Source organism: Cynocephalus volans, chromosome 14, assembly GCF_027409185.1.
Source record: "Cynocephalus volans isolate mCynVol1 chromosome 14, mCynVol1.pri, whole genome shotgun sequence".
Lineage (NCBI taxonomy): Eukaryota > Metazoa > Chordata > Mammalia > Dermoptera > Cynocephalidae > Cynocephalus > Cynocephalus volans.
In genome coordinates, this window is record NC_084473.1 from 70,184,526 (window position 1) to 70,194,211 (window position 9,686).

The following is a 9,686-nucleotide window of genomic DNA, read 5'->3' on the forward strand; positions in this document are numbered from 1 at the left end:
TAGAATAAAGAAGGGCCTCAGGGGTGGATGGCCTGGGTATTTACACTGAGAGAAGTTCAGATATCCTGATGGGTACGAAATGCAGGGAATGGGTCTCTGGAGCAAGACAACACCCTGACTATAAAAACTGAGGCTTTAGTCAGGGTAGGACTTGACCAAGTTCCACAGTGCTAGACTGAAGCTCTTTAGGTTCTTCCTCCTACATTTCAGATTTATTTTAGAGGTTAATATGATCCTGAGACTGGGAGCTAGAGTTAAGTGTCTAGAAACTGCGGGGGAAAATAGTTACAGAGGCTGGGGACCAGGAGAGACCAAACTATGAGAAGCATTTGCCTAAATAGAATTGAATGTTGCAACTGAATATTTTAATATGTAAACAGGTTCTTGTTCTAATCAGGCTCCTCCCTATCCATGTCACCCACCCAAACCTGTGCTAGCTATGGATTCCCTTGATTTCTATGGGACCATAGAGAAAATAGAGACTGGTTGGCTTGCAGACACTTAGCATACGTTGTTAGCCTCACATTACATGTTAGTATTGCGGAAGTAAGCTATGTGACAGGGGAAGCTAAGCTCAAAGGGAAAAGCACTTGGAAACTTAAACCATATGTCTACCCTGCCACACCTTTCACAATTTCTTCTCAGATAAGCATCACCCCCACAGACACACACATACAATCACTGAAAATATTCAGATTGAATATTAAGCAGTAGAAGCATTATTGGAACAGATGGGAAATATAAGTATAAAAGCAATAATGAACCTTTTTCAGGGACCCCTCTTTAATTTTCTCCACAAAAATCCATCAGGTCAAGTTAGTTTGTGATGTTTCAAAATAAAAAATCAAGAGAGAAGAACGTGCAATATGTCTTACACTGCTGGGTTCTTGAAAAATAGGACTACGGGTGAAAAAAACATGAAGAAAAACGAAAGCATTTAAAAGCAATCTATATTCTACAAACATAATAATGCATGGCATAAATAAGGTAAGATGACATTAAAAAAAAAGCAAAGACATTTATGACTATTCTCTTCAGTATACAAATTCATGAGAGCTTCTGGACTCTCGCTACATAAAAACACATACACGTTGAAAAAATATATCTACACACACACAGACTGAATTGTCTGTTCTACTAGTAGAAAATGAGGCCAAAGAACGTCCACTTGTTTCTTACAGAAACCAAAAAATACACCAGTCTCTTTTTTCCTGTGCCCTTGCCTTACATGTTCCCTATTTTCCAGTGATGTCTTCTTTCTCTAACTATTCTTCTCTTCATTTTGCCTGGCATTGCACCCAAGCATGGCATACAAGGAATCCTAGATGCCCAAGATTCTATGGTGGCTGTTTACAAGGGAGAGAAGGCTACAGTAACTGCCACACTGGATTCTCTCGTGTGAGACGAGAGAAAATATCCCAAATGCTTCCCACGTATAAAAGAGCAGGATGGCAGAATGTCTTCATGGTGCAAGGAGCCAGAGGGAGCAAATTATGGGCAAAGGAATTGTGACCACAGACCAGATGAGGGAACGTCTGCAATTACCTGTATCTTCAACCACTCTGGTGTTGGCTTTGAATAGGAAGAGTCCATTTTTCAAAACATCAGGGTACTGAAGAGAAGACCGCTGCTTCTTGAAGTTTACAGGAAGTAACATCCACGAGTATAAGAATGCAACATCAAGGCTCATCTCAGAAACAATGCCTAAAATGAAGGGGAAGGAAGGAGAGCAGAAGAGAGATGCAAGTTCTGGCACCACCTGGCCCGGCCCAGCCCAGCCCAGCCCAAGGAAGGTAGGATTCAAGGAGAAGAAACTAAGAGCAGAGCCTTGGATTACATCATTCCCTACAAGGCACACTCAACCAACTTCACCCTAGTCTTCAACCAATGCACAAAAAGAGCCCTCTAATCCCTTCCTTTGCTCCCTGAAAGTTGCAGTAATTTCACTAAGCAAAATAACTGAAATAGTTTCAGAACAACTACTATTGCTCACCCTATGTGTCCCTTTCCTTCCTCCCCAAGGATATTAATTAACTGTATATATAATATATACTTATAAATGTATAATATTGTATATTACATTAAAAATAATATACAAAATATAAATGACTATTAGTTTATTGTATTAATCAACATCTATAAGAAGCACTGAGATGATCGAGGGGAACGTGGAACTATCATGTCTGCCTTGCAGTATTTAACCTCCCCAGAGTTCAGACATTTCGATGCTGCTCCTGCCACTCTCTCCATCCAATCTCACCTTCCTGTTGGAAATTTGACCTCCCTATTGGCTATTGCATACCTTTAAACTGACTGTCTCGTGACATCATTCGCCCCCCAACCTACCGCCACCTGGTAGAATCTTGGGGTTTCCATGGAATTGTGTGTAAATAAACTCGAATCATCACCAGTGGCCAGTGGCCAGTGATCAGTAACCTCTGTACTGGACACATGCGCCCTTTGGCTTCTGCCACCCAGACATCCTCCAGTATCGTCTCCTCATCTTGGGTATCCTCAGCTGACGTTTCCTCTTCTCTCACCATGTCAGGTAAGGACAGAAACTTTCTAGTGTTTCATTAGATTTTTCCCGCCTAAATTTAGTAGTACAGTCAAGACGGTTTAGAATAATGGAGGAAAGTATTGAACCAGAAATCTGGAAACCTCATTTCAGTTTTGGCTCTGACATTTACTAGCTGTGTAACTTTGGACAAATCATTTACTCTCTCACAAAATCTGTTTCCTCATATGTTATATTAGGATAATAGATTGGTTATTCTTTCTGGTCCCTTTCTTTTCTAATGTTAAATCTTAAAGGGCTTGTGTACAGAAAATGAAATTAGAGACTTCTTGAGACTGTTTCAACAGAAACAGAGAAAAAACCTCGGTGGTGTAGAAAACTAGCAACATATGCCAAGATGTTTCATCTGTAATTGTCTCCCTCTACGAATATTTTCAGTTTAGTATTTCAAATTCAGTGCTGTTCAAAAAGTAACATTCACATGTTGTGACATTTTCTTTGTAACCTAGGTGAAAAAAAAAGAGGGAGAGGGGATGGAGAGTAGTGGGCCAGAAGGACCCACATATTCTTCGGGCAAGGAAGTTTGGCAGTGATTTCATCAAGCACAGGCCAACAGGAACCGAGAGGGACAAGAAAATATAAAAATAAGGAAGGACAAAATAGATGAAAGAGGTGGAGCGCATGGGGGAATTCTCAAGAAAAAAAGAAGGCAGTTTGTGATGGAATGTTGAAGGGGACTCAAGATTCTAAATTAAAGCGGCACGAGCATAGAGGGAAATCTCCTCAGAGCAGGGCAAAATGAAGTCAGCAAGTGCTTAGATGACCGGACTGAGAAGGAAACTAAGGCTACAATAGGGTGTCACTAGGAAAAGCAGCTTGTCAGAAAAGTAGCTTTCAAGTCAAGGCTGCTTTTCATCTTTACAATTATTTTCTTCCTAAATCACAGTGCGTGCTGATTAACAGTCATTAACCGTTTTTAGACCTAAAAATAAAAAGAAAGACCTACCTAAGAATAAAAAGAAAAGGTCAAGCACCACATCTCTAATTCCACGTTTATCAAAACAACTTCGTGGAGTCCTTTGGGTTGTTCCTGAATTCTGATTCTAGAGGTGATTCTCTTAGGCTTTGGGGATCACATTTTCTTAGATGTTGAAGATCATTATAATCTATGTTTTCAGGATAAATATAAAAACCTTCATGATACTTTATTTTCTGCTTGTTATGTGACTATATTAATTGAAATATCTATTTGAACTAGGATTAATACCTGTCACTTGCTGGGTAATATTCAGAGAAATAGGAATGAGCACAATAATGGAATTCCTTTATGGTTATTGTTTTGCTCTCTGCTTTTACCAGTTTTTATTAAAATGTTTGCTGGCATATATTATGGGTACCTATACATTCACATTTACTGCATTTTTCTGTTTATTACACATTTTTTGTTAATACGGTTTCTCGGTCTATGTGTATTAGTTCATTGAAAATCACCTTCTATCGTGGTCTGTTTTTGGTTAATAGTATTCACTCAGAGTAGATAATATTCGCTTTCATAATATTACATCTATGACAACAGAACTTCATTTATGAGTAAACTTACTAAGCTTTGACTCTTGCTATATTCGTTATACCTCAATTTTCATTAGTACCTATGTATTCCATTTAGTACTGTGATGTTACGTGTTTTTCATGACTTTTGTCTTATTGTCTTTCCGGAACTTAATGATCTTCCTTCATACAAGTCATATGTATTACTTCCATTCATGTATTAATTATAATTGTTATTATTATTCTAATCACTATTTAGAGGAGTAAACCAAAGCTCAGAGGGTTTAAATAACTTTTCTTTCCCCAAAGGCATGTCTTGAGAAACAGGCAGGTAGTCATTTTGACTTTGGATCAGAAGCTAGGCTTGAAGAGGGTAAAGAATGGTCCTTTACATTTACCCACTGGACTGGCTTACATGTGAACTCTAGGGAATGGCATGTGAACTACCCAAGCAAAACGAGACCAAAGATTGCAATAGTAGTAGCTGTACAGTTTACTGATGCACACACACAAAACATTGCCTGCATTTAAAGTTTTATTTCTCCCAGTTTCTGGCCTTTGCTCAGAGCAAGACTACTAGCAATGGAGTCAGGGTCTGTAACCTGGTAATGATACGAACATAATGAGAGAACTTGAATAAGACAATCTGACCTCTCTGAGCCTCAGTTTCCTCACCTGTAAAATGAGAATGTTAAAACAGAAGTTTGCTAAGGGCCTACTACTTCTACAATGCTTCAATTCTAGGAAAAAGTTAGGAGACAATGCTAGTACAGGCTCAAGGGAAAGACAGGGTAGGGAGAAGTTTGCTTCTAACCTCGGGAATAACACATGAACCAGACGACTTGGGTCTTCTGCACATTTGTGCCCAAGTTGGAGAAGAGGCAGTTCCTCAGAAGAGTATCAAAGTGCTCCAGCACTTACAGACATCATAAACTTTGACTTTTGGTATCTCAGTGAGTATTGGTATTAGAGACTTCCTGATTGCAACAACCTTAAGATAATGCTGTTCCTTAAACCTAGTGCAAGTTTATCAGTCTCACCATTTTTTCATCACCCTTTTGTTTCCTGCAGAAAATTTCCAATATTCATCTATACTTGGAACTGCAAAATCTCTTCAGCTCTCTCTTCCTGTGGTGAGCCATGCAGCTTCTATAACAGCTGGAAGTGTCTGCAACTTTGCCAGCACCCCTGCTCCAGCTGCCAATTCGGCATGGCTACTGCCATCAGCCTCTGGCACTTCTTTCCAGCCACTCATAGGTAGTGCCTACCCTTACCAACATTCTAACACAGCTATGTTGTCTGGAGTTACTGGCCAGAGCCAGCTCTCCAGTTCAACTGACTCCTATCCAGGTAGTCTGAAGTGGGATATCACAGGAAGCACTGAAACAAAGTCATCTTCACTTGAAGACTACACTGTCACGGTCATTGACCAAGACACAGCTGTTTCTTCTACATCTATGGCAGCCCAGTATGATAAAACTTCAGTTGCCCATACTGTGGTCCCTCTGTATCCATCACTGTCTGCCAGCCTTGTTCAGGGGACACCATCACAGATTCCAAATCAGGGACATAGTCTGTCACTTCCCTACCAGGAGAGAAGCCAGATGTATTACTATAATCAAGGCACATTGGGGCCTCTACTGTGTGGAGAGCTTGGCCCCTGCCTGCAGTCCTATGGCTCTGTGTTGTACATGGGAAGTAGGGCCTCGGCCCCTCAACCAGATATAGTGATGGTGCTGGAGGAGGTTCAGTCTACAAGTGTCCTCACACCAGTCTCCACGCCTGGAACCTACTGCTCTATGTCCGCTCGAACCATCACCGAAACAGGTTTTCAAGGTGAGTACAAACAGCAAGAAGGGAGAGGAATGCAGTCAGCATTCCAAAGGAGGGTCAAATCTGCAGCTCAGAAGTGGTGAGTCCACAGATAGGTAGAGTTTAAGTCCTGAGAGTTTAACCACCACCATTGCTCAGTGCTCTCCATTTTCAGACTCCATATAGGTGGGAAGGTGGGATACTACAATGCCATCTATGCTACATACAAGAGAACCTCAAGAACACACCAAGAGATGCCTCACTTTTTGCTGTCCTGCTCCTCAGTCTCCCTACACTACCACACTGTAATTAACTACCTTCCCTGATCTACTACTTTAGTCTCTTTGGAAGGCACTTCAGAATTCTTACGTGGTAGTGAGAGTTTAATTTTCCTTAATTTACAGCAGGATTTCAGACCTTGTGTTCAGAGATCCTGCCCAAAGCAAGCCGGCTCAGAATGCGTCCTTGCTTGTGTATTTCATGAGGAAGAGCTCCAATCTCTCTCCTCGTCCATGACATGAAGTGTTCTTATTCTCTCAGAAGACTGGAGAGAATTGAAAGGACCCTATATGAGAATGCTAGGCTGTATAAAACATTTCATAGTTCAAAAATCACGTTCACTTTTTTGTAACTTACAAGAACCCTATGAAATACAAAGAAAACCAAGAAACAATGACATCAAATGATCACCAGTAAAGTATTCCAGTCACTGCCTATCTTTTAACACACAGTCCTGTCCATGGTCCTTAAGAAGAGCTTGTGGAAATGCCTTGCCCACTGCTGGAAGGTGCCTGATTGCTGTATTTGTACATAGGGGGAGTATCTCACTTACCCAGGACTGACTTTTTCCTTGATTCCTTTGTAGTGATGGAAACTTCCCTGGGGATGGAGACTTCCCTGGGGTTGCAACCTTCAAGCCAGGGACAAGCAGAGAATAAGAATTCGGAAGAGATGAAAACCAAGCTTTCGAAGCCTCTGGATGACGACCAGATCCCAATAGAAAACCAAGATCTTCCACTACTCCCTTTAGCAATCCCTGATATTCGCCAGATTCTGGCGTGCATTGATCCTCCTGGTCAAACGGAGCACCCTGGTCCTGAAAATGCCAATCTGGGAAAGAACAGCCTGAGTCTTGAGGACCAAGGGACACTTGAAAATGGGATTGAGTCCAGTAGTGGTTTTACAGACACCACTAAACTGGTGGAAGATACCCACCTTCCCCAGCTCTTGAATTCCTCGAAATATCTTGACCAATCCAAAGATCTCACAGCCATCAAAGCCAAAGAAACCGGGGACATCAAGATGAATCAGGTGCAGGAAAAGCCGAGTGTCATAAAGGGTCCCTCCAATCAGGTCAGGAAGAATAGGCGTAAAGCCTCTGAGCCTGTCAGTGGTGCTCCCAGAGCCAAAAGCCAGCCAAAGAACCCAGAGTGCCTGTTAGGGGGAGAAGTGGTTGTTTGCAGTGCTGCAGCCAGTGACGGGGCTCCTGTGAATGGGGCCAAGCATCCTGACAGCAAACCTCAGAAAGCTGCATCCAGCAGGATGAGCAAAACTGAGAGCCACGGGCAGGAAAAAAAAAAAAGAACCAGAGAAAATCACACCAAGAAAGCTGGTGAGAGTAAGCAGCCAGGGAACAAAGTCCAGGTAGAGGAGAAGCCAACCATTCCCAGGAACAAGAGGAAGAAAAATCAACCTGACCTTAGCCAAGAGGTCTTTAAAAAGCCTCGAAGCAGACTAGGCATGCACATGCTGGAGTCTGTGCAGGTTTTTCATGCACTGGGGAGGAAGAATGACAAGAAAGCTGGGCTCTCTTCCTCTCGGGCCCTAGGAAACTCTAGCAACACCAGAGAACCCCAGCCAGCCCGAGCTATCAAACGACAGCTGGATACCCCATGGAAGGGTAAAAGTCCTGAGAAAACTCAAGTCAAAGCCCAGAAACGAGATGGCAGTGCTGAAGAGGAGTCTCCATCTCCATCCCAGTATGAGCTGCCACCTCCTGGGAAGGTCAGGTTGATACCTTTGCCTTTTCCGACCCTGGACAGGCCTCGACCTCGACCTGCTCCTCGGAGGCCACAGTCTCTGGCTTCACATAGGCCTGCTATGGCTTGCTCTGCCCAGCCTGCTGCTGCTAACTCAGTCAATCCATCCCAACCAGCTCCTGCCAATGCAGCCTTGACAGGTCCTGCCAGGCCAGCTCAGCCAATTCCAATCAACACAACCCAGCCAGGTTTGACCAACCCTAGGTTGCCCAGTGTCCCTCAGACGGCTGCTCCTGGGCCCGCACCCGACAAAACATCATCCTGCACTTCTCTCCAGCAGGGGCCCATTTCCACTGCTGTGACCAAGCTCCAGTCTCCACCCAAGCCTCAAACCCAATATCCACTCCAAGACTTGCGCTACCAACGAATTCCATGGAGGAATCCAAATGTTCCTGAGCCGGTAATGTCAACGCCCATTACAAAAGAGCAGAGGCCAGAGCGTGAGGCCATGAAGAAGCAGGCTCAGCAAGAGCGTGAGAATGCTGCCAAATATACATCTTTGGGGAAAGTGCAGTATTTCATCGAGAGGGAAAAAGAGATGGAAATTGCTAGATACTATGGCTATGCAAAATAAGAGCTTCTAAGATTGTTGGTGCCACTTTGGGTACCAGCTGGTTTTCCACATATATACAGATAGACACAACATAGATGTAGATAGATAGATAGGATATAGATAGATACGAATATAGATAGATACAATATGCATATAGATAGATAGATACAAATTTCTCTATTCCGATATATTTTAAAAACTGAATTCAACTGAATAAAGACATGTAATAGAATTAATAGATGAGTAATAAAAAAGCCTCTTGAGTTTTCTGATGCTCTTAGCTGTGGCTTTTCTTTGGTGGTGGTGGTGGGGATCAAAGGCTGCATTAGAGAGAAGGAAATGAAACTTGAGGGGAAGAACAGGGAATAAAGGGATAAGAACTGAGGAAAGAGGAAGCAGCCCGGTTCAGGACTCGGAAGGCCATAAGGGGGGAGGTTTTATGGCTCATAAAAGGAATCAGAATTAGGGGAAATGGCAAAAGTAAGACGCAGAGTCTGAGGTTAGGTTAAAAGAATAAAATTTGGATAAAGTTGAAGATGGCTGGAGATCAGTCTGGGCTGACCCGAAGAAATGTAAAAAATCTCTCACAGAGGATGGTTTTATGTCTCATGACCTACCAGATAGCTTTTTAGAAAACACGGTCAGGACATATCTCCAACAGGTTTGGGTTACCTTCTGCATGTGTGAGTAGAGCTGGGAAAGGTGAATACTAAACATAGGGGAATCTACCAGGGGAGTGGCAAGAGCTCAAAGTTATCCTGGGACAGGTGATAACCCGGGGCCTAGCAAAGTGACCCGCAGGAGCATGAGGCTCACCCAAAACAGGGCCTGGAATATAAATCTCTACGCACTCAACGCCTATGAACCGGGCCGGCAAGATGCATTACTTCAGTTAACCTTGGCAACGTGCAAGGCCAATATTATTTATCACCGTGCCACTTCAGTAGCAGGTTCAGCTGGGGCTGGGGTCGCATCGCACGCAAAGGAGCAAGGCCTCCATTGGAAGGCTACGAGCCCCCCAAGTTCTCAGTGTTTGCAAGCGCCCACAGGCGGTCAACCTGGCTTTCAGAGCACAGCATCTGGAGGTTTCGGGGGGACGAGATCAGCTTCTAGAGGGGCCTGAATATTAAGGTGAAAAGCCCACCAAGTTCTCCAAAGACCCGCGGGCGCGTGCTGCCTTCCCGGACCTTCACCATCAACCGAAGCGCTCGAGAAA

At 43.3% G+C, this 9,686-nt stretch overlaps 1 protein-coding gene across 1 annotated transcript; it reads left to right on the forward strand.

Annotated features, from left to right (window-relative positions):
- Positions 1-2,451: 2,451 nt before the first annotated feature.
- Positions 2,452-8,479, forward strand: LOC134362678 (uncharacterized protein C2orf78-like; the record flags this gene model as incomplete). The annotated part of the gene is made up of 3 exons (XM_063077855.1): positions 2,452-2,548; positions 5,138-5,902; positions 6,744-8,479. Coding segments are annotated over exons 1-3 (2,598 nt in total), but the record flags the coding sequence as incomplete, so codon positions are not given.
- Positions 8,480-9,686: the final 1,207 nt, after the last annotated feature.